This window comes from Manduca sexta, chromosome 28 (genome assembly GCF_014839805.1).
Source record: "Manduca sexta isolate Smith_Timp_Sample1 chromosome 28, JHU_Msex_v1.0, whole genome shotgun sequence".
In the NCBI taxonomy this organism is placed as follows: Eukaryota; Metazoa; Arthropoda; class Insecta; order Lepidoptera; family Sphingidae; genus Manduca; species Manduca sexta.
This window is the reverse complement of record NC_051142.1, coordinates 20194775-20221594: the sequence shown is the minus strand read 5'-3', so window position 1 is coordinate 20221594 and position 26820 is coordinate 20194775. Positions and strand designations below refer to the sequence as shown.

The 26820-nt window shown below is 39.4% G+C and overlaps 1 protein-coding gene across 1 annotated transcript in view; it reads right to left on the bottom strand.

The window, feature by feature from the left end:
• LOC115449542 (synaptotagmin-7-like) overlaps positions 1 to 26820 on the bottom strand; it is a 275690-nt gene that overhangs the window by 22581 nt on the left and 226289 nt on the right. Inside the window, exons 3-4 of the mRNA XM_037444638.1 lie at positions 4490 to 4501; positions 1119 to 1275 (exon numbers count right to left, since the gene is read on the bottom strand). Of these exons, the coding sequence (XP_037300535.1) occupies positions 1119 to 1275; positions 4490 to 4501 (169 nt within the window). The remainder of the gene's footprint in view (positions 1 to 1118; positions 1276 to 4489; positions 4502 to 26820) is intronic.

The window sequence follows — 26820 nt, the reverse complement described above, 5'->3', positions numbered from 1 at the left end:
ATGTTTTACCCCATTGAATTCCATGGGAAACAAAAACATTGTGTGATTCATACAACTACGCCTTCACGTAAAAAAGTGTAATTTGATGAAGGTTCGGTCCCTTTAAAGTTTATAATTTATTCGCACTGTCAACCCTTTATTAACCATGTAAATAGCACATCAAACAAACAAATCCAACTAAATCCAACATTTCTTCCAAACAGCCAATGAACACTGATCTACAAACACACAGATTACCTTAACACATCTACCCCAATTTATGCTAATACCCCTTTTTGTTCCCTTTGTCTAACAACCAACAACGATCTACGACACACAATTTAACTACTGATGTTTCTACCTTTCTTAGTTTTCCAGTTACCCCAATTACCATTGTTTATTATAATATGAATTTGAAATATGTAATTCATTTTCATATAACTTTCAACAAATAATGCATGTTTTAAAAATGCAATCTTGATGTGCAGTTTCCTTTAATACTGTAATATATTTCATGTATCTTATATCGTTAAGAATAAAGTAGCTTTTTAAATAAACTTTATTATAACATATTCATAATGTATTAAGTTTAGAGCGTTACGTAGAAAATCACATTGCAAAAAATTCTTACTATAAAAATTTTAAAGAAGCTCTAGCATTATTTTGAGCATTATATTGAAACTATCTCGAATTTTCTTCCAAAATGTAACATTTTTCATCAAAATTATGGCTGAATTTGCGATTCAACCAAACGCAGAATGTTTTGTAAAATTTAAATTTATAATATATGCAGAAAGACAACTAGACATCATTGCTATATTCAAAATGGGAATAGTATATTTTACCCGTGTTATATCTTTTATACAAATATTAAGCACTCAAACACCCTTCCAAGGGTTATAACAATAGATTTTCCCATTTTATTATAAATTGACATTAAGGTTCTATATTTATATTACCTCGCGTAACCTTTCTAGTATCGTTCAAATGGCTATTTTACGGATTACCCCATTTATAATGTTAAATACTTAACACAATACCCCAGATTAACATATTAACTACACTATTGTAACAGTTAACAGATTATAACAGATTATCCCTTTTATCATTTACCTATCCCATTAAGGATATTGACTTACAGATGGATGCGGCGGGTGGTCTTGTCCCTTGACATTTTGCAGCTGCTTGTTGTGCGCGGTTGGGGTTCGTTCGCCTGGTGCAGTGGACGCGCTGGCGGCGGCACCGGCGCTGCTGCCGGCCGGGGATTTCGCTTGCGGTGAACTTATTGATGTTGTTCTGGAAGATGGCATGGTAATTTTTTTATTAGTTGTGTTGATGATTATTTATAGTTTGATAATTACTTTTTTTGTATTATTAAAAAAAATCGCTAATATGATTCCATCGCTACATAACACATATGGTTAGAATATTTTGTTCTCACACACTTTTTGTAATTTCTTTTTACATTTTGCAAATAGCATTACGTTTTATACATATTGTGACAACGAAAATACTAAGATTTGATAAAGAATAAAACTAGAGGATCATTTAAAACAGGTGACAAATGGATAAATCAGTTTCTGCTGAGCATTTCACGCAAATCTATTTAACCACGAGCAGACATCCCGCATCCCAGTTCTCTCGTGTCCTCGAAACTAGAACTCATTCCGACGGATATCGATTCTTATGTAATGAGCCGTTGCCATTTCATTTCACTTTTAGTTTTTTCTTTTCCGATGAATCTTTAGTTGATTGTCGTACATTAGGACTGTAAATAGTAACAGTAAGTTTTGATAGTGGTAGGATTTATTTTATAATCGCTCTGATAGCGAATATGGTACGCAAGGTGTTAAAACCCGCCATAGTGGCCCACTTAAGTGTGTTGCGTTCCGGGATCAGCCCATGTATATCTAATTACAAAAGGCCGGCATAATTGTGTCGACAGGCGTGCGGTAATCATCTCTCGTCAGTCGGCATCTATTGGACCCCACTCCACTTACTATCAGGTGCAGTGGGGTCACTTTGCTGTGTTCGTATACAAAAATAGCGAATAGTTTGCGATGATTTGTTTTATCAAAATGCAAAACAAATAACGATCACTTTATGTTAGATTATCACCGTCGCCTCTAAAATATACATTGTAAGAGATCTCTGGCAATCTATTAAACAAAATGCAATAGCAAGCATTAATTCAGTTTTTTTTTGCGCACATAGATTAGACTTTATAGCCAGTTAAAGTTGAGATAACAAAGAATAATATTCACAAAATCCTTGTCTCAACTAAAAGCTTTTTTATTATTTCGTGAACACGATATTTTAGTTTTATTTAATATTACAATGGCTGTTTTGCGCGTTATATTAAAATAAAATGTTTTTTAAAGTTAAACATTCTCATAATCCAATTCAAATTATTAAGAAAGTTGATGTAGAAATTCATTTGTTACACACAAATACCTTACATTTTTGTTTAAATTTTGCACATAAATATTTTTAAACGAAACCCAAATATTCTATACGTATATGGACCCAGGCCGCTCCGCGATGTATGTGGGTTCATAATTTAAGCTATTTACTGTCAGTATGATAAATTAACGGCCCTTAGAAATTTCACACAGAGATATGATACTATATTATAATATTATTAAAAGTTATAATCAAATTGCCCCTGTTGCTTAGTTGGTTTTCAGCCCTTTTCAATAAATGATCCCAATCTCAACCTTTAATCTGGTTCCGAGAAAAAGCCAATCAAAATAACTCATTTGTAAGCATGTCAAAAAAAGTTTATTCTGATTGATCCGATTTTAAGATAGATCGAAAAAAGCGATTGCGATCGTTTCTTGAAAATAGAAGTTAGTTGCAGTTTTCTTGAGCTGTTAACTTTGAGGGTTAATAAAATTTTTATATAAGAATTTGTGGGAATACCGTTGATTAAATAATATTGATACATTTTCAGTGTTGGAGTTTGAGGTCTATACGACGATAGACTTATCGCCTATCATATAAGGTGTACTCTAAATAATTTCACTTTTTATGAATCATAAGAATCAATTGTAAGGTTTGTTTTCTTTATTCTGTATTAAATTATAATTAATGTAAAATGATTTCATCAAAATAATATTGGCTAAATGTGGATCGTTTCTGTACTTCTCTTATGGAACACCTTGTACAATAGGAAGAAATTAAGCTTGGCAAATCATGGGAAATTAATTGCAAATTTAACAAAATCTTAAGAATACATACATAAAACTCTAGGCTTTACATTTTACAACTGGCACATCGTCTAGCATCAGAGAGACTCTTACTTCAATTCTTGTATCTTTCAATGTTAAAAGAAAATTTTGCTTCATATTTTCTTGTTACACAGACTCATTACTCTTATGCACTGAAAATTAACTTACGGTTACAAAAGCCAGTGCCTGGATGCTCTAAATCTTCTGATTAATGTAACAAATGAAGAGGGAAGTGCTCTCGATGCGAGAATGAGGTCTGCTGAGATATTGGATTCCGTATTATTGAATAATTTATTGGCAGCTGGATGCGAGGCTGGTAACAAGTTATGGCGACCCCTATTTCACTGATATAAATTGGCACCTTAATAGAGACTGTAGTTTAGCGGGCTTGTGTGGTTTTGTAGTTGGGAGCAATTTAGCTTTTGATGCAGATGGAATGAACGCGAAAACGAGTGTTGATGTGACTGATTGGTTGAACTAATATACATTTTTTTGGTTAATGCTATTGAATCTGGTATATAGTTATGTGAACTTTAATAAGATTTTACACTTACTTCCCAGGGCAGAGCCACAAGGACAGATATTAGAGTACATACAATTCGCCAAGATTTAGGGTCAAACAATATAAGAGAGAGCTAATTACACAAAGGCTCCAACAATGTAATAGAAAGTGCTTATTACACATCGAAAACTGCACAAAAAATGATGTTGCCAACCTAAGGATTAATTGTGGACGTTGTTATATTTAGCTAAAATAATCTGACTCCAGACCAATGGGGTAACTTATACATTGAGTAATTGATATATAAATGTGGGAATGGAACGTTAGTGTGATGCTTGGAATGAAATTTAAAGTGTGTGAGCGAGATAAAAGAAGAGAGCGTGAATGACGGATGAGTGTTGGAAAACGGAAGACGTCAAAGAGAAGAAATATAAAAAAATGCAATTAACTTGAAAAGCTAAATTTTATTTTGGAACAAATTCCACATAAATCAGTATTTATTATTTTTTATGAAATCACTTCGTCTGTTTTCATTCATACACAATTTTTTAAGCGAAAACTAAGAAAGTAGACAAAATTATTACGCTTTTATTCTAACTGCATTATATTATTTTCATTTTTTACTCCGTATATTAAAACTTTAGTAAAATGGTAAGAGCTAAATTGTATTTTTAATTTGTTTTTTCATTGTTTCAAAGGCATCATTTTATTAAAGCAATTTCGCTTTTAACAACGGTTTGTTAAATAGTGAAAGAAAACAATGAATGAAAATACTTACTCGAGTTGAGCTCTGCATGACAGGAACGGTACATGAAACAAAGAGAAATATATTAGAAACATTATACAATTAAAATTTAATGACTTACCCCAATAAGTACTCAAAGGAAAAAAATATAATGTGTATCTAAGTCTTACTCGCGGCTTCATCTCTATAAATGTGCTAAATAATAACCCATTGATTTAAAAAGTAGTACTAATAAAATCTGTAACATTTTTTGCACTTAATAATGTACACCTCAACCAAGGTAACTTTCTCATTATTATCGTAGTTAAACTCTGTAAATAATGTCTATTAGTCATGAAAATAAAGTACAGACAGAGATAAACACAACATGAAAGAGAAATAGATAGTCTAAGCCGAGATCGCGGCTTCAAAAGGTGTCTGACGGTTAATTACTTCGAACATTAATCAGATTACGGAGATCTTAGCGTTTCGTTAAAGTACTCTCGGATAGATTTTCGCCGAACCGCAAAATATACCGTTTGAATTACAGAACTTTTTATGTGTCCTTCGTTTTTGTGAAGTATTAGTAGTAATTTATATCATGCTGGATTAATTAATGAGGTTTTAGATTCGCCTGAATATGATCTTGGTGTTGGTGGAAAATATGAAATTAAGAGGAAGAAAATTGCTTTAATTTTTTTTTATTGTATGACAAAACGAACATGTCTTCCAAGACCACATAGAACTTCGAAAAACTTATTACTGCTGGCACTCGTAACACTGAGTCATGAAATGCTAAGTCTCACAGCACCTAGTAATTACGCCGGTTAATTAGAATGACCTTCCAACCGGAACACAACAGTGCATGCACACTGGTGCTTGATGGTAGAAATAGACATTACGATAGTACCTATCTAGACGGTCTTGAGCATAGCAAAGACTTATTGAAATATAAGATGTCCTAAAACGTAACAACAATAACTGAGGTCTAACAAGATTGTCAGATATAACTTGATTTCGCTCCGTTAAAAAACTTCGTAAGCCCGCGATTATCACGTTGCAGTGCTAGATTACTTTATACTTTTGATTCGACTAGTATCCAGTTTTTTTGTCAACACCAGTATCAGAGCGCATCCAAATTCTCCCTAAAAAGACGTGATATTAGAGGGCACACCAATCTTTATGAATGCCTCCACGCAGATAAAATAAATACTTATTTACCCCAACGATGTTTATGGCGCAAAATTATTGTCGCGCGTATTGCTAATATATTTGTTTTGTTTATTTGAATGTGGAGAGATGGGCTGGCCTCGTGTGAATGCAAATAACCAGGAAAATAGGAAGATTTTTCAGAATACTTTTAGCAAATTTGGTACAACAGCTAAGGTACATGTATGAGATCTAGCGATAAGAAAATAAATGGAATATGGTATGAAGGACAAAATTGGGGTAATTGGTTAACTTTATGAGATGATAATCTAGGATGATAAGTGATGATAAGTCAGAAGTGCCACACAACACTTATAATACCTAATAGTGGAATTCGACGAATTAGCTACATATACTTATATAGCTGTGGTATTTTTTTTTATATGGGAACGTGTTTGGCGTCAGTCTATGCGTAGCAATAAGTCTTTGTGTTCTAAGTAATGGACATCTAGCAAGTGTCAAGAAAATTGGACGCAACGTGATTCCTTTTTTTTTTTTTTTTTGTTTTCGCGGAGAAAGTGTCTTATGACTACCGCTCAGCCTTCGTGGGGGGCGACTGAGCGGTTATGTTGGGGTCACCGTGCCTTACGACCCGGCATTGCGCCGCCTGGATTTGATGTCGACCTTCAGGCGACCGCCGGGCCGAGTCCCTAACCTATATACAACGCACGGCATAGCAACTAAAACTCCGCGGTGGCCCTCTTCGGCGCATCAGGGACGACTGCGAGCTTCCTCTGACGGAAATGTCTAAGTTTGCTTCCACAGCCGCCCCAGCGCGGTGCCGCCTAGTGCGGCCCGTCTCCTGTGGGGGGAGGGGCTCAGGAGCCCCACGCACCGAAGGACGCCCTCGGCGTCTACGGCAGCATGAGGCCAACTGCACACTGCCGTCCATCCCGGGGTCAGCCGAAAATTGTGCAAAGACGCACAAAATGCACTAGGGCGGACAGCCCCTGCTGCCCGCCGACGACCCCATCGTGGCCCCTATTAGTCGCCTTTACGACAGGCAGGGGATACCGTGGTGAAATTCTCCAAACGCCCCCAATCCACAGGGCGGGAGACGCCGGTCAGTCGTCCACCCGGCGCCTCCTACGTCTCCTCTGACGACGGGAGGGATCCTCTCTCTCCCGATCCCTCTCGGCACTCTCCTTCTGCGAGAGGACCACCTTACAGAAGTGGGCCAACGCACGCCAGGCCTCCCGGCTGCCGACCATGGAAGCGATCACAGCCGGCAGCGAGGTCTCCTCCGACAACTGAAACGAGAGCGCTGCGCTCCTCGTCCCAGGCTGGGCAAGACTCCAACGTGTGTTGGGCCGTATCGCGCGGGCAGTTGTCACAATGGTGACACACGGCAGACTCCTCTACCCCTACTATCTGACACAGATACTCACCGACGCAGCCATGCCCGGTGAGTACCTGCGTCAGGCGAAATGTTGCCACGCCGTGGCGCCTGTCCAGCCACTCGGCAAAGACAGGACGCACTGCCGCGATAGTCCGGAGCCCCGCTGACGGGGCCTCCAGCCTGAGACGCCACTCCTCCACGGCGGCTTGCCGTAGAGAGGCCTTCATGGCCTCCACCTCCTTTGGGGCCAGACTCTGCCCGCGATTGAACGCCCCCTGCGCAACGTGATTCCTCACATTTTGGACCACTGACACTGGAGGAAAGCTGGTTTTGTTCATTGTAACTTCTGTGATTCCAGCGGTGCCCAAGCACAAGGCGTAGTCCCTGAAGGGGCGCAATTTGACCAGCCCTGGACCAAATTTTGGGTCACGCATGGGCGCAGTTACATAAGCTCGCGCCGGCTGCATAAAAGGATAGTTACGCCACTCATTCTGCTTGTCTATATTCAACTCCAATGTGGTCAGCGCAACTATTTTTTTCAAGCACGTTATTGAAACATTTCGGTTTTATTTTTACGATTATCGCGTGGTTGACGCCAATATCCTGGGAACCCAGACACGAGGTAGTCATGTCAGCAAACTATACAAAATGCTGCGCGACCTGACCGAAGAGTCGACACTTTTTAGTCCATAGCCCATATGTCTCTAACAAGTAACAGCTAATTCCTAGAAACGATTTTATTCGCTACTGCCAGGTCCATAACGATAAAGTACCAATCAGAATAAAGTGGCTTATTTGGATAGGTTTCTATTAGCGATGTAACGAATATTCGTATATTTTTGGATATTCGCATTCGCATTCGCATTCGCAAAATTTCTGCGAATGTTTTGCGAATGTCAATATCAGAAAAAAATTTTTGAAGATAATAGTAGACTGCCTCGGTGGCATGGTTCTACTGCATGTGCGGTACGGCAGCGCTCTAAGGTCCTGGGTTCGAATCCCGGATCGGGCAAAGTGATATTTGGGTTTTTCTGCTCAGTATCAGCCCGGAGTGTGAAATTTGTGCCCGACATGGCGATAGGCTCGCCCCTGTCACACTATTAGACGGAACACACTTGGCGAAAAGTGGTTGCCCTGGTTGCACCTCTGCATACCCCTTCCGAGATAATATTCGTAATACTGTGTGTGTGTGTAATAGTAGGTTAATAAAATCAAAATCTAAACTAAAACAATATTCTTCTACAATAAACTGTAAATATAGTCTAAACAAACAAACAAAAAATTATAGACTCTTAAAGAAAAATACCTCTCTTTCTTAAAACATACCAATTAATTAACTAGTTTTACCATGTTTTTAAGTTAGTAATTAAACTTGAGTAGAGGAATATTAAACTTTAAAAATAAACAAAATTATTTCGTTTACTTTGATAAAGCTTAAAAATGTAATTCTCATTAGAACTTGTAACACATTAGCAACTAAGAAATTAAAAGCAATTGAAAGAAACAAAAACAAATTCTTCTATAATTTTTTTATCAGTCTTTACACAACTTTCTAATGTTTAGATAACTATCATCTTAGATAATAATAAAATTTAGATAATCATCATAGAAAATTGGCGCCAAATTTGAACAAAAACTAAACATTCGCATTCGCATTCGCGAATGTCAGTAGCAGATATTCGCATTCGCATTCGCATTCGCGAATATTCAAAAAATGACATTCGTTACATCACTAGTTTCTATTAAAGTGATTGGAAAAGTTTATCGGAATCTGCCTTAAGTCAAGAAGGCAATACTGAACAAATACGCATAACTTGGCCATAATGAAAAAAATAATTAACAGACGTCAACATCCTTCATTCCAATAATATCAGCTTCAGAATGCCCGACGCGTCGATATCCGCTCGTCCGGCAACACATGGTAAGTGGGCCGCCCATTGTTGGCTCGTCAGTTCCCTGGCGTTATTGTTGTCTCTTTGTTGCGTGGTTTCTGTCGCAAACGGGATTGGCAATTCGTTTAGCGGGTATTTTAGGATTGCCTGGTATCATTGGTGGATTATAACGGTGTAGGAAAATCGTGAGAAAACCTGGATATCTGAAAAGTAATCTATAGAAATTTTAAGGGTATGTGATGTTTGCTAATCCGTTCTAGGCCATCGTGGTCGACTTAACCCTAATCCCTTGCAGTAGAAGAGCTTCGTGCCCAGCAGTGGGACAGTATATAATACAGGACTTATTATTCTTATTTTGGGATAATTTTCAGTGTGTTGTATTTATGTTTAAGTTTGTTGCTGTTTGAGGGCAGTAACGCCTATTAGGCGAATGGCTTGATCGAATTATCAATAAGTTATATAAAATATAGGACAAAGAGCTTGTATCATTACATTTGTAAATGTTATCCGACATATAATGTAGATATAGATATTTACTCATAAACTTGCTTTTGCGTTAAGAGGTGGTTAAGAATTGCTTAAATAGCTGTCAAAAACATCACCGGTTCTTGGTTTAAACCTAATTAAGAGGCAAGATGGCGGGTTTTGACTTACAGCTAATCGAGTAAATTTGTATTTTAACTAAGCTTTGCGAGTTTTTTTATAAGTAAGACTGATTATGTATTTCGAAGCATAGTTTGGTATTGAGACTTTTGTATTCGTCTTATGCCAAATAGAATTTATATAGAGATAATATAATAGACGCTAAATGCTGAACATTTCAATATTGCCTACTTCTAAATGCTTTTTGTACCATTTTACTTATGAAACTTGAAAATACTCTTCCATTTTGCGAAGTTAAACACTAACTGGAAACAGAAAATTGCTTTTTAGCTTAACTTTAGACTTAAAATATTTTGCACTTTCAGGTAATATTTTTTTCCTAGTTTTGCACGAAGAATACTCGTTTAAAGAGAAGGATTAAGAAGTTTTACACGCATTCTCTGTGATGTATTGTAATATAAAGATCTAGGGGCCTATTAAAAAAAAAATTAAGATTTTTCCATAATTAAAATAATGTAATATATAGGTAGTTATTGTAACTTTCCTTTTTGAACGACCAGCATTTTCCTCCCGTGAATATGAAGTCATCGAAATGTCACGAGAAAATAATTTAAAAATCCGAAAAGTAGTTTTATTTCAATGTTTAACATTAACGTTAACCTAAGAAATCATTGGACTTTTTACCGTTTAGGCAATCAGAGATTGTCATAATTATTTATCTACATTTAGTAATGTAATCCTTATTTTATATGAATATAAGGTTATGTACCCACCTATCGCATCATGAGATGGTATATAGGTATATGTGAAAGAAAGCTCACTACTTATTGGTTGTACACTTTATTTACTGTGAATGCAGTAGGTAACTTTGTAATTAAATCACTATGATGACTGTGCCGAGGACACGGTTGCGGCCCCTTTTATAATATAAAGGGTATGTAACTTATAACCACAAGATATAAATTTTAATAATTGCTAGAATACTTATACATGGCAGAAAATTGGTGCACAAGTTATGCCTCTGCCCTTGAGAGATAAAATGGGTGAATGTGCGAGTGTTTATATGAATGAGCGATGTGAAAAGAATAATACTTATCATACATTATATTGTATTACATAATTAAAATTATAGTTCCATTAAAAAAAACAGTGCGGTCTTAACGAGACCATAAGATTCCTACATTAATGTAGAGGTAAAAACACAAAATAATCAGAATACATGCCATTAGAACGGATCGAATCCGCAAAGAGTTCGAGAGTTACAAACAGCCTTAGGCTGCATTGGCGAAAGGTAAAGTTTACCGAAAGGTAACCCGACATAACAAATAAGAACTAATATGCATAAATGCGGTCGGCAAATTGTTCTAATGATAATTAATAATAATAATAATATCAGCCCTGTATTATATACTGTCACACTGCTGGGCACGGGCCTCCTCTTCTACTGAGAGGGATTAGGCCTTAGTCCACCACGCTGGCCTAGTGCGGATTGGTAGATTTCACACACCCTCGATAGTCCTATAGAGAACTCAGGTATGCAGGTTTCTTCACGATGTTTTCCTTCACCGTTGAAGCAAGCGATAATTTCCAAAAAATACACACATCATTTTTTTTTAGAAAAGTCAGTGGTGTGTGATCTTGGGTTTCGAACCTGCGGACATTTGTCTCAGCAGTCCGTTCCACAACCAACTAGGCCATCGCCGCTTTTAAAGATAATTAGATTTTACATAAATTACGAAACGGAAGCCAGCAGGAATCGGGTTATATAGATCCTTCACCACTGCTAGCCTATTGTGTTTATTAAAATAAAACTATTTATGGATTTTTATACTTTATATTATAATTTTCTCCTGAGATTTCGAAGACTTTACAGCCTTTGTGGTTACGGGGCGGACTGAGATGTTGGTCATCCGGTCTATCGTGTTGAGTCATAACTTAAAACAAAATAATAATACAGTATTCAAATAAAATCTGAAATTCAAATAAAAAACTCACTTGTTACAATAAAACAAATATAAAACCGACAGGACGCCAAAGACGTTTCATACGCAGGCAATTTTCCAGCTTTTCATGTCGAGGTATATCCGTTTGAAACGCTTTGTGCTGTGGAAATGTTACCTACATTTTCTGAAGTTGGAAACTTCCTTCTCCGCGTTTCAAGACATTTGCGAAACTTTTCTTCATATCGATAAATACCTACTGAATATTATGTTTATTTTTTTAACAAATTTTACTTTCTGTCCTTTCTTAATTACTATTATAATATAGTCTGGTGGCATATATTATGAGGAAAAAACGGGAGTAAGGTCTAAACACTTTAATGTTGAAATACAACGCAAGTACAGTTAACGATACAAACTACGATTGTTACAATGCAACGGACGGAACGTATTCGCGCGTTGCGTAGCTGCGGGCCGACTGACGAGCCGCGGCGACGGAGCGCGCCGCGGCTCGGGCGATCGCGGCGCGTGCGGCGCGGGTCGCGGGACTGCCGAGCGAGGGTTCGGGAGGTGTCGGGACTGTTCGGGCGCTTACGGCGGCACGCTACAAGTACATTCGACTCGGCTTCGCGCCGAATGTCCTTGAGCGCGCTACAATCTCCCCCTCTAGTTCAAACATAGCGCCCTCGCGTTTGGACTAGCCACTAAACCTTCCGCGGCCTACCGCGACGTCGCTTTCCCCTAACAGGCGCAATCACGGGACCGACATACGGCGAGAGGTGCGAGGAGTGGTACTTGCCAATATCTTCGCCGGTGAGGCTTTCCAGACGGTACGTGGTAGGACTCGTCACGCTCTTTATCCTGTACGGCCCATCTCTGCGGGGCACAAATTTAGAGGAGTGACCCCGATCCGTATTGTTCAAGCCTTGCGTCTTCAGTAATACGAAGTCGCCCGCCTTGTAATCTGGCGCAGGGCGGCGACCTTGGTCGGCGTGCAACTTTTGAGCTGCTTGCGCCTTCTCGTGGACGTCGCGCGCTTCCACGAGGACGCAGGATAGTCTCTTCAGATATGGTGTTATAGCGGTGTGGGCTATCTCGCTACTTATTATTGCCCTCATGTCGTCGAGAACATCGGCCGGAGCTCGGAGTTCGCGGCCAAAAGTCAAATATGCGGGCGAGTGACCGGTACTTGCCGTGACGGCGGAATTCATCGCGAACCGTATTGCTGCAATATGTTCATCCCAGGATGCATGATCCTGGCCAACGAGTATGGCGAGCTGAGGCTTCAAATCTCGGTTCTTACGTTCGATGGGGTTAGCTTCGGGGTGGTACAGCGGTGTCAAGTCTTGTTTGATGCCTAGTGCGTGGCATGCCTGCTGCATCACTTCGCTCATAAACTGAACCCCGTTGTCGCTAATCATGCGTCGCGGGACGCCGTAGCGTAGGAAAACTTCTTGGGTGAGCGTCTTCGCGGCGTCTGCGCTCGTGGCAGCCTTCAACGCGAACAACTCCACCCAGCGGGAGCATACGTCTTCAACTATAAGGATCCAGCGGTTACCGCTGGTTGTCTGAGGAAGTGGTCCGAACAGATCTACAGACATCACCTCGAAACGACGACTCATCGCCGGGGTCTGCAAGAGACCAGCGGGCTTTCGATTGTCGACCTTATATCTTTGACAGTCGACACAGCCTCTTACGTGGGTAGCGATCTGCGCTTTCATCCCTGGCCAAAAGTACCTGGTGCTTAAACGCATGTAGGTGCGATCAACACCTAAGTGACCAGCTGTCGGTGCATTATGGAAGTCCAGTAAGACCTTCTCTCGCTCGTGCTGTGGGACAACCAAACAGGCGCTCTCTTCTCCATCCGCCTCGGGGCCGTATCGGTATAGCACACCATCGGACAAGACGTAGCCTCGGCTCGACCAGGCTCTCCCCTGAAGTCGACGTCATCCGACTCCATGTCTTCGATGATCTTCTGGAGCTCGGGATCCTTGATTTGGTTTGCTCGAACATCAGCTGGACTCCTCTGTGGCATGTCGATTATCACCTGACACATTTCGCAGCTCTTCGAATCTTCATCGCAACAGGCAGGACGACTTAGTGCGTCGGCGATGACGTTTGACCTGCCCGGCGTATACTGTATCTGTAAATTGTACGGTTGCAGTGTCAATGCCCATCTCGCTAGACGGCCGCTGGGTGACTTTAAGCTCATGAGCCATCGCAGCGGCTGATGGTCGCTTTTGACAATAACTTGCGATCCCCTCAATGTAGCTCTCGGAACTTTGTTAACTGCCCAAACCACGGCTAAAGCTTCGCGTTCGGTAGTCGTATAGTTACGCTCAGCTGGTTCCAGCAAGCGACTGGCGTACTCCACAGGCCGCTCCTCCCGGTCCCCTCCCCCCCTGCATCAATACTGCTCCGAGGCAGTAGCTGCTGCTATCGGTGCTTAGAGTAAAGGGTGCTGTTTCGTCTGCTTGCCTCAATATAGGGGCCGTCGCAAGTAACTGCTTGATGTGTTGGAAAGCAGCTTGTTGGCCTTCGCGCCACACCCACTCTGCATTCTTCTTTAGGAGGTCGGTAAGTGGTTTCGCTACCGATGCGAAATTGGGCACGAAGCGTCGAAACCAGCTCGTCATAGCTACAAAGCTTTTCAGTTGCTTGATATTATTCGGCGGTAACATCTTCGTTATTGCCGAAGTCTTCTCTGGATCCACTTGAAGTCCACCAGGGACGATGACGTGTCCCAGGAACTTTACAGAGTCGCACGCAAAGCAACTCTTTTTGCGATTGACTCTTAGGTCAAACACAGCTAACCTTTCGAACACAGCTTCCAGGTCTTCCAGGTGTTGCTCGAATGTCGAAGACAAGATGATCAAGTCGTCGAGATAAGCCAATATGGTGACGGATCTGCTAGTCTGAAGTTCGTCAGGTGCTCCAGTAGCTCCAGCTCTTCCCGATGTCTTTTCTCTGACGGTCAGGTTGGCCTTGAACCTGTCGATTAACCTTTGAAACGTGGCACCTGAATTCCTGAGTCCCATGGGCATCCTCTTGAAACGAAACGTCCCAGATGGAGTCACGAAAGCAGTTTTGTCCCTATCAGCCTCGGCGACGCTGACCTGGAAGTAACCCGATTGCAGGTCGAGCGTAGTCATGAAGCTGGTGGTCTTGGCGGCGTGGAGAACGTCTTCTATCCTGGGTAGCGGGTACCGATCAGGTTCGGTCACCGCGTTCAGCTTGCGATAGTCCACGCAAAGCCGGGTGCCCCCATTCTTGGGTAACGAGGACCACATTCGCGGCCCAGGGCGATTCGCATTCTTCTATCACGTCGGCCTGAAGCAACTTCTGCAGCTCCTTGTGCAGGATCTCCTTTTTGCCTTGAGAGAGACGGTAGGGTGGCGAGGCGATAGGCTCTTGATCGTCGCAGACTCTAATTCGGTGAGTAGCGTAACTCGTCGGCGGCCCCTCGAGTGAGAAGCGATTTATCTTCGATGCGATCATTCGGTTGAGTTCCACCTTCTGTGCCGGCGTCAACGCACGACCTTCATCTTCGCGAAGCGCGAGGTCTACGTCGTCGACGTGCATCAGCTCAGCGGGGTTACCTAGCGGTGAGTCATCTTCTCGATAGTCCACGAACTGATTCTTCTGCTCAGGGGAGTCGGCGAAATTCCAGACGCCCTGTGGTAAGTCGAGGGTGATATCGGCCTGTAGAATAAAATCTCTGCCTAGTAAGGTCCTATTATTCGCCCCTGGTAACACTATAAAGGATGTGGGGATGGCCCGTCCACCCAAAACAACTAATGTTTCGCCAATGAGTACTTCTCGCATCCGCTGGCTTCCGTCGGCGAGTGTTACATGACGGTGAGTCGCCTCAAACTTAACTCCACTGTCGACAAGTATGTTGTAGAGGCCGGGACTTGCGATGCTGCGAGTCGCGCCGGTATCCAGCACGGCGACGCCCGCGCGATCGGCAATCACGACGCGTACGGTTGGGCACGATCGCTCAATACAATCAATGTCGGCACTATGGAACTCAACGTTATCACGGTCCTTCCCTTTTGTACTACTATTGCACGTCTCGCACCTCGACCGTATGGTACCTACACGGCCGCAGCCGTAACAAGATAAAGGACTACGGTTACCGGAACCCGACGTCGCTTCGGCCGTTTTGGCGTCGTGACGTTTTGTTCTACACTCCTCTGCGACGTGTCCGAAACGTCTGCAGGCGGAGCATCGCGGACGGATACGCTTGGGCATGTTAGCACTATTGGGGGAGTCGTCGTTACGCGAAATCGAACTACTATGTATGGGGTTAACAACATTGCCGACTGAGGGCTTAATGTTTTCACTAGGTTTAGGTAAATTGGAAAGACTCACCTCGCTCAGCGATTCCTCTACATACCTGGCACGTTCGAGTAGGCAGTCGAGTCCCGCGGACACACACTCGCGTGTTACACGCTTTCTTATTTTACGATTTAACAACCCGTACACAATATCTAACTGCATAACTTCGGGGACGCTATACGGTAACCGCGCGAGGTCAGCGCGCACTCGCGATATAAACGTATCCGTGCGTTCATCCCCTTGTTCGCGCGCAAATATTTCACGGAGTATCTTGTGGGCCGGGCGAGGCGTGCCGTACATAGCACGCAGACGACGTACTGCCTCGTCCCACGTCGAGATGGAGTCCTTCACGCCGCGCCACCACACGGCGGCTTCGCCCGTCAGCAGCATGGCGATGCCGCGCAGGGCGTGCTGGTCGCTGACTGCCACACATTCTTTATACACCGCCACGCTGTCTATAAATGCTTCAAGCTCGTCGGCGCTCCGGGCGGCGCCGCTGAAGCGGGCCGTGCACCGGGAAAAGTTGCCGGACGGACTTGATGTGCTGGCGCAACTAGCGGCGGGTGTGCTCGGAGAAGGTTCGTTCCTGTCGCTGTTACACGATGGTGTGCCCACTCTCGATATCACGCCCGAAATCAGTCTCGCTAGTTGTTCCTCTGATATTCCAATTAGCTTGTCGTGGCGCGTGGAGTTCGGCACCGCAGTGGAACCCGACGGCGTCGGCTCGTCGCTTGGTAGGCGTCGCTCGTCGTCGTCGGACGATTCGTTACTCGTTCCATCCGTTTTCTTTGTATTCAAACGTGTCGTCGGCGGCATGTTTGCTTCGATCTTGATGAAGAGGGAAGAAATGCACGGCGTACCTACGCGGTACCTAACACGCTTGTTTCACAAATTCACGTTACACGTGCCGCGTTCACTAGCACTCGGTTTCGCGGTTGTTGCCACTAGTTGGGCGCAATATAATATAGTCTGGTGGCATATATTATGAGGAAAAAACGGGAGTAAGGTCTAAACACTTTAATGTTGAAATACAACGCAAGTACAGTTAACGATACAAACTACGATTGTTACAATGCAACGGACGGAACGTATTCGCGCGTTGCGTAGCTGCGGGAGCCGACTGACGAGCCGCGGCGACGGAGCGCGCCGCGGCTCGGGCGATCGCGGCGCGTGCGGCGCGGGTCGCGGGGACTGCCGAGCGAGGGTTCGGGAGGTGTCGGGACTGTTCGGGCGCTTACGGCGGCACGCTACAAGTACATTCGACTCGGCTTCGCGCCGAATGTCCTTGAGCGCGCTACACTATTTATATTATCTATCTAACTAATCAATACTTACTAATACAGAGCTGAAGAGTTTGTTTAAACACCTTAATCTCAGGAACTGCTAAACGGATTTTTGTCACATTCTTTATATGTACTTTGTGTTTGTTGCAAAATTAATTTCTTTCCTTCTTTCTATTTAAAAAGAAATCACTAATAAAAGTTACATTACTCCTAAATGCTATAAGCTACTTTTAATCCCGAAAAAATATAAAGCGGGACTTTTACGGGAAAACCTATTGCACGCGGGTGGAGTCGCGAGCAAAAGCTATATTACAAAATATAATGGTTGTGTATATGTTTGGATGTTCCTTCGAAGTAAACGCAGTAACCGCGGACGGCTGGCCACGTGGAAACACTAGAGGGATTTTCATTCTAATCAACACGAATCGACCTTGTATATGTAAACAAATTCGAATCAATGTCAATTATGTGTAATGTATTTCATGACGTCATTTGTCGTGTAATTACGTGGCAAACGTGAGTATGTACACTTTAAATATTATGTTTATGTTAAGTAAAGTGAGCAAAAAAGTAGCTAAACAAATTTAAAACTTCAAAACACTTGTACACGTTAACTTCAATAGAAATACTCTTTTCTTCATCTAAAATAAACCTTATGAAGTTTATTTTACTGAACAAAAAACGAATATTGATACGAATAAAAAAAAAATAAGGGCGATTTTGACTTCTTCAATTGTTCAGATACTTTTGTGGCTGATCGTATAAAGACAGAATTGACAGTTGATAACTTTGTTTTTTTTTAATTAATCAGATAAGCGTAAAGAGGTTAACAGCGTAAATTATTATACATAAATCCATTTTAGTTGACGAAGGTTTCTATAAGTTTTATTAAATCTCGTAGACTTGAATCTCTTTACCTATTCCCGCTATACATCGAACCCTGCACCTAACAGCTACCCTTCCCTACTCAATAAACAAAAGGCAGTTTGACAAATAAACAACACTATTATAGCAATTTAACTAAGAGACCCAATTTGTGTCGGCAAAAGTAATTAACTAAAACTACTACAGGTCAAATAGGTTAGTTTGCTTGTTTAGAAGTTAAATTTTAACAGTGGCGGTAACTTTAATCATTGGTTTAATGGAAGCGTAACTCGTCTGTGAGGAGGTTCGATTTCCTGTACGTGAGTTTCATAGGATTACAATTTGTTATTACTTATTACTTGGTTTATTGTTTAGCAATTATCTTTGGCTTTAACGGCGAGGAAAACATAGTGAGGATCTACATATGCTAATATTCTCCATAAGTATTTCGATTGTATGTGAAGTCTACCCGCAATAGGTCAGCGTGGCCGATTGAGGCCTATATCCCCTTATAAGAAGAGGTCAGCGCTTGAGCATAATGTACTGCTGATAAACAGTGTAATACTGGGCTGGTATCATTATTCCGCAAAGGATATAAATAAAACCAAGAGTGGAAGCACTAGAAGCATCTTAGTCTATACTTATGACCATCAAGGTTTGTGAACTATATTTAATGATGATTTCTTATGTTAACGCGAATGTTAGACATTGAAATTAACTTATTGAACAACACCTCAGTCCCCACCGTGACCATGAGGCTGCAGTCTTTGAAACCTCGGGAGAAAACTAAAATATAAAAAACTGCGGCAGAATCCGAAAAGTAGTTTAATTTCTATATTTAATGATTATTGTTCGGATAAAAATATTTTCGTGGGGATATCTGTGACATTTCTTGCTATATATTTGCTTGACCGACCGGGGCAAGTGGTCTTTGACAGTCGTACTAGTCGGTTAGTTGGTGAAATATTTCTGTAGTTGATGGAATTTCTTTTTATTTTAATCAAAGTAGTTTCAGTATCCTATTTTATATACATTGCTCTTACGTCTTTAACTCGGAGGAGATAAGGCATAGACAGCGACTTATATTTTATTTTGTCATAAACTCTATGCTCATAGCATTCAAATTTTCCAGGCATAGACAATTCAAGTATAGACAAATAAAATATCTTTGGATTTAAAAACAATAACTTCTCCTCCCTATAATGTGGCATTACAAACAAGATGAAGTTTCGTGCCGTTTAACTGTGATTGGTCAAGAAGTCGACGTGTGAGTCACGTGATATTCTCCCGACCAATCACGAAGAAACGTCACGTGTCATCAAACTCTCGTGTCATGTTTTTAGCACGTTCTAAGAGGTCTTGTAATAGTATTCAAAACATTATCGATCTCTCAACCTTAGTATGTTATCATTTACTAACTTGAGTATATTAAATAATACGAAATTAACTAAATAAATTCTAATTACGTTAATAATGAAAGTTTAGTTCATATTTTCATATAAACAAACGCTTTTACACCTAAAATAATTTAATTAAATCGGCTCCAAAGGGTTTTATTATGATATTAATTAATTTAACAAAATATTATTAAGATTATTGTTAAGGAATTCTAATTAAATTTTGGCTGTTTATAAATCGGGGGAACATATTAACACCCAAAATCTTACTGCGAAAATTCCGACACAAATTCTGACTGCGCAAATCCTACTTTTATTATTAAAAACATAAGACAAAGAATTGATTGAGCTTTTTCATCCTGCTGTTAAGTAAATACAGAGAAAAAGTATGAGAGATATAAAACCATTGCGTAGCTAGTGCGGAATGTCTACACACTTACAGAAAAAATATACTATGGGCCACACAGTTGTTCTACCATTACAAAATCGATACCAGCTATTAACACTGCGCTATATAAATTTTTAGCCAATTACGGTTATAATTCAGTGTTTTTTTTTTACTTTTATATGTTTAAAATATCTTTCTTTTTTGCTATAAAATGAAGAATTCTAAAATTACGCAAAATACTCATTAAGAAAGCTTTAGTATTATAAATTAAATTAAAATTATGTATATAATTATATTTTATATGATAAAAAAATTTGCTTTAAATAATTTACGCCTTTACCTAATAATAAGTTTTAGATGACCCGAGAAGGCGCTCCGTGAGTACGGAATTTACTAAAAGAACCGTAGGTACATGTAACAACTTATTACACCGGTGTTTGAAAGGTAAAGGAGCTAATTAAACAAAAAGGTTACGCGTAACTCCTAAGTACTTTATAGAATGTATGGATATGGGTACCCCTAGTTATTTAGCTGTACCTTACGTAAAGGTGGATGAAACTTGTCCTTATACAGATTCATTATACTGATAATCCAAATTTAATGACTCATTTATGTTTCTTATGATTATTAAAAACTTACTTTATATAAATTCGAACACAAAGATTAAAATTTTATTCGTTAAAAAATCAAGGTACATGTCTTTGAATTTTGCTAGATGGTGTTAGTGTCCAGAAGTGGGAAAAAAGATGCAATACACGCACGTGACGTTATTGAGAATTAGTATGCGTGCGAAAGATAGATATAGAGTCCACTACGCGCCCATTCCTGCACATTGCAAATATTTGAAACATCAACTGCCTAATTTCTTTGTTAATTTTTATGCAGTTTTCACAGAAGGACTTCCTTACCGTATTATTTGTTGTTATATATGGAACAATTTACGAAATAAAAAATTGGAAAATATCCTTTCGTAAGGTTAGTAAAACAAACCCTTTTTATGGCTTCGACGGTTACCATGAAGAAGCAATTAGGTAGCCCGGTCTATCTCGAATGACCATTAAGAGATACAACGTACATTGCTTGTTTTTCTTATTAGACTCCACTTCATCGCACATCAGGCGCAGTGGGATATTAAAAAGTTGGTCGGTTGATCTCAAGTGTCTATCACCCCTTAACTTCTATAATTCCAGAAACATCTTTCAATAGTCTTAAAAGAAAACTTGGAAAAGGAGAAAGGGACCTGAAAAATACGTCTAAATTCTCTGAATGTATGTAGTTGTCTAAAAATCTTTGAGAGTTATAAATAACATAGGCTAATGGTGATGACGGTGATGAGAGAAGAATGATCTGCTCTTTAAATGAATCAGTGTCATTCGCTGACACAATACTGATTCTATTTCAGCGAATATTTATACCGCGGGATTCTATCAAATATTGATACGTGGTTTTCAGTGGAAATAAAAAAGCCGTTGTTTATTATGCGTGGTTTCAATTCCGCAAACACGCTTTGGTTATTATTTAATATCGCGTGATTGTTGTCAACCTATATAAATATTGATTGTGGGAGCATTGACCGCTGTGGTTTGCGATCAAATGATATTTGTTTATTTATTATGTAAGGTTCATTTATGACTAGTTCAAAAGGCACAAATCAGAAAATAGTCTCTCTTTTTATAAAGCAAATTGACTCCACTTCACCAGATAGTACGTGAAGTAGAGGCTTAACTAATGGTTCCTTGCCACTTTTTTTCTGTTCTGGCCTGTTTAAAACCAGATATACACATGAACCTGGAATGAGACACACGGTGGCCATTTATATGACTTATTTTACTTGCTGTACGGTGGTCTTTTTTCATCAGATTTTTTGTGGTATCACACACTCATGGCTTCTATCCCCGAAGAGGTAAGTAGAGACGTAGCTAGTGAACCAACTTTTCGGCATGTGTATTCCATCCCATGATAGAAGCAAGTCCCATGCAAGTCTATCTTTGAGGTATAAGGTACAAAATACGCTCCATTTAATGTAGAACTATATTTGAAATAGTGTAGTATAATCCGCTTACCTTATTTACATTCGTGTTTACCCCATGAGGGACAGCTTTGAAGTGTAACGGCAACAAAGCCGTCAAACTCTTGTCACGGTAGCACAATACCTCTTTGTTTGTTGGTGGTTCTCAACATTTGATTGCCATGGTGGCATATATTGCGTATGCGGTTTTGCTGTACTGAGGTCTAGCGTTCGAACAATTGGGGCAATAGACAAGATGCATTTTTACAATTGTAAGGCAATAGATTTATCGCTAGGCCATGCCATTTCTATACATTTTTCTAGGGCTATGTTAGCGTTAACGATTGTTCAAAAATCATCTCGTATAAGGCCCCTATATTGGGATTTTCTACCCACCTATTCCAAGGAATTTAACATAGCTAGCAAATAGTAGATGTTAGACCTCTCTTTTACCTGATAAAGGAAAAAGGTTTTATGTATATTTAAATTGTATGAAAAAGTTTCATTCCGAATTGAGAACCATTGACTTACACTAAACAAATATTGGACAGGCTCGCTTTGAGCTAGCCTTTGTAAGCACTATTTTAGACCGAAATTTAGGCTGAAAACTGCTCGGAGCTCTCTCTAAATGCGTATGACGTAATTTAACGTGGGAAAAGAAAACAGACTATGAAATGTATAGTGAACTCAGAACAATGACAAGCATCTTGTTCTGAGATAGTGAAGTATGTTTTTGTTTAGTCTATGTCATGTTTACTTGTGCGAGATATTCTATTGAACGATATTGAAACTTATTATTAATTCCAAATTAAATATAATTAAGTAAATATTGGCTTGGAGGATGCTGTGGTCAGTGTAATAACTGGACATAAGATGTTGACTTTGTAATATCATGTAAATTATAGTTCATGTGCAGTTAAAGGTATGACGTCACCATCCGACGAATATGCTCCTATTTTTAATTTGAATAAAACCAAATACGGATTGAATCTTTTGATTGTGTATTTTGATTTATTTTTACATCGGAACTGTGAGTATATCTTTCCTCGTGATCCTGCATGACCAATATAAGTTGACCTCTTTATTGACACGCGTACTGCGGAGGGGTCAATCGACTCGTATCTCCGATTTTACGCCCTAATTAGTCCCTCCCATTAGCTCACGCGATTGTTACCGTCGTGCACTCGGATTAATAGTTAAAACTAGCTTTTGCATATGGTTGTGAGTGCATGCACATGCGCACCCCGCGACTTTCGGAATAACGGAGAGAGAGTAGTATGGCGGGGTTGTAGTTGATGGGAAGGCTTAGACCGGTGAGTCCATTAGAAATCCGTAAATGAATTTTCATGTGTTAAAAAAATTATTGCGTATGACGCCACTCGCATACAACAAGACTTACTATACGACTAGTTGACCCGACAGACGTTGTCCCGTCTTAACTATGAATTTGCGGCGCGCATTCTGTCAATCGCTGACAGTTATATAAAATTAAAATTTTCGTTAAGTTTGCTTAAATTTTCCAATTTCCCGCGCAATTTTTTGAAGTTTTTCTTTCATAAGAACCTTCTCCTGACAATAATTAACACATCAAAAAAAGAATAATCAAAATTGTTCCACCCGTTCACGCATGATGCGATGACCAAGCGAAATAGAAATTTATTTTTATATAATAGAAGATAGCCCATAAGTTAACTTATATTACTATTTTTATTGCATAATGCAGTAATATTATTAGAAAATTTGAGGCATATAAACATCTAAAACACCAAAACAAAAATTTAATTTCTAAAAACAAACATATTGCAAATCGCCTTTGAGGTTTATATTTTCAGTATCAGAGCTTTCAGCGCTGTGTGCTTTTCATTAAGCTCTGTCGGAGAAATAAAAAGCCCCGAAGCTGTATTTGTGCAAATGGATATGTTTTGTTCTAAAGGCATTTTTATGTAACTATACTGGTAGCTTTGCACAGGGTTCCAACTGGTCTCTTTTTCTAGAATAAAATGAATATATCAGAACAATATAGAGCCTGGTAATGAATATATTTAACTCAGGATAGTATAACTGTCTATCGGACCACCACCAACAGCTAAAAAAATTTAAAAAGATGTTTATTTATAACATTTAGGTAGATATTGTAACTCTGACTTTGCGGATGAACAACACCTCAGTCCCCCCCGTGACCATGAAGGCTGTAAAGTCTTCGAAACGTCGGGAGAAAAGTAAAATATTAAAACCGTGAAAAAAATCGTAAAATAGTTTAATTTAAATGTCTAACATTCGCGTAAACTTAAGAAATCATTATAACAGTGAAGTCATTTTTGGAATTGGTTTTTTGATATTGCAAAAAATCGTAGAAATTCCTCAGTCTTATGTTTAGTTGCACTCACTCTTTTCGTCTAGAATTATTGGGGGTCATGGAAGGCGATGGCCACTTACTCTCAGACGATCAAATGGCTCATTGGCTGCTCTTAAGCTAATGAAAATTGTTTAAGAATTTGATTATTTCCTAATACGCACCAGAGATCAACTTAAAATGGTCGTAAATAAATTAAGTAGGTAGCTGAAGATAATGTTATGATAAACATGAAATTAACAAAACGTTTTGTTTATAAAAGCCGACATTACACCTAACTTTAGTCGGGAATTCTCAGAGGGTTCTTAGTAATTTGAATCTTATAATGATACGATTAAGGTCTTAATTTAGTTAAGGGGGTTTTTTCTGGAATAATGCTGGTAATGTTATCTGTATTACGTTCCTTTTCCTAGAGACTTTCCCGCCCTCACACCCACCACTACAACTCCTGTAAGCCAGGATCAGCAGTGGCACGCATTTTGTGACACCGAGCAGTGAAGCTCGGCGAGTCTCAGGGAAAACTAATATGTCATTATCCCGCAACGAAATTAATCAAATAGAAAAATAGGGAGGAGTTGGAAATATTAATTGTCCACTTCCCTCCAGAGCAATGCGGGTGACAAAATCATGATGTAAGGAGGCGATTTAACCTCAAGGATAGGGACGTTTACAACTAGATAAGCTAGTTATAAAGCACCACGGATAAAATTAAATGAAATTACGTTCCTTTGTAGGCCTCTGGGCTTTATGTTATGAATTTTGTGATAAATAGAAAATCGGTGACTAAATTAACGTGGGATGTGTTTCAAACTAAATCCATAGATAAACTTTTTTATTGCTTTGAATGACGAGACCAGCTTGCCGTTTACCTGATGGTAAGCGATACAACTGCCCATAAATAGTAGAAATACCATCCAACCATCAATTCCAATGTGTTTGCCATCCTTAGATATGAGATATAACGTTTTATTATGTCCAGTAGTTACAATGGCTACAATGTCCTTCAAACCGGATCGCAACACTGACTATACACTGCTGCTTGGCGGCAGCAATAGACGTAGACGTGGTACCTACCCAGGCGGACTCCTACATATGAGATCTACCACCAGTAAAACTGAATGTGAACACAGACAGAATAATACCTTTTAACTGAATATAGACAAAAAAGTGTGATAGAGATAAAGAGATGGTGCGGCGCATAATCACAGGGAATATCCACGCCACAGACCTAACGAAAATAGACAAGTATTGACTTTATATGACTACAAAGAGGTCAAATTTGTAAAAGTATTGTAAAGTCCAATTTCTCTATACTTAAAAGCACTGTTTTATTTAACTGTTTTATGGTTTGAAGTTAGTCGAGGGCTTAAAAGGTATTTTTATTGTCAAAAAGACAATAGAAGAGATGATGGATGATTTAAATACTTTCAGGGTACGGTACAGTGGCGAAAAGTGAAATTGTCAGTTTACAAATCGTTCTAATGATAATTAGATTCTAAATAAAATTTATATAAAGGAAAGCCGGCAGGAATCGGGTTATATGGACCATCGCCATTCGTACGGTAACTAATTTCAGGCCGCATATAAAGTATACGTTACCCGTATTTACAATACTGCACAAGTGTTTTTTTCTCTCTAATGAAAATTCTTGGCTCCGCTAATAAGAATGTCACAACTCGCCCCTTTTTAATATTACAGAAGGTTAAGGAAAACTCGCAAAAAGCTGTGAATATTGAAAACAAAAAACACGTAATCAATACTTCTTTAACAAGGAATCGCTTTTTGTTAGTAAAAAGGTTTGTTGCTTTTTCAAGATTATATTGTTAACGCTGAAATGATATGACACGTTTGGCATTATTTTTGTTTTAAAAGATTGTGAATCGAGTTAACTGCAACTTTGTTTGTTGGGAAGCTGGTATTTTTAACCAAAATTGGAGTGAAAGATCACTCTCTATGTGATTGTGGCTAGAACGAGAGTTCCTTGGAACATATATATTTTTTTGTCCTAAATAACCTCTTCTATACCTTATTTCAGCAGACATCCGCCGCGCAATTAATATTCCTTTTATCTCATTTTAGTCCATTCCCCTTTAATGAAATTCCTCTATACGTTTTTTAAAATAAAGCATATCTGGTTATCATTTCTGATATTTGTTTTTATACTTATCTTTAGTTTATTTCTTTGTCTCCGATTTGTACCGTTTATTTCCTTATATTTGGGCTTTTAATATTTTTATATATTATTTTATATGTGGAATTTTTGGTCTACTTTGGAATGGAATTGCTTGTTGCACCGCTCAACATTCATAGATAATATTAGACCTATCAATTTTACCGCGAATTTTCGTACTTTGACATTGGCAAAATGATCGTCTGTCAACAATGAAGCCGCATTCTAAAAAAATAATATGAATTAATCAATGTATGTATACAATAAATAGGCATATTTAACGTTCTAATATTTATTTTGGTCAATATATTATAGAAAATCTTTCATAGGTACTTCGTATAATTGAAAACGTTCAGAGCAATCCATCAAAATCATAAATCGAATATTTGACAAACTTCGATCGCTGATTTGTAGTTGAAATACAAACATTATTCACATCACATAGGTCATAAATTACATTTCGTCTTTTCGTTCTATTTATCCCAAGTCAACATTCGATGCTAAATAGATTTGTTACATGTCTGAAAAGATTTCGACCGACATTCGCTGCGTAATCTGTCAATGTAGGAAAGTCAGCTGAAGATAAAAGACTCGTATT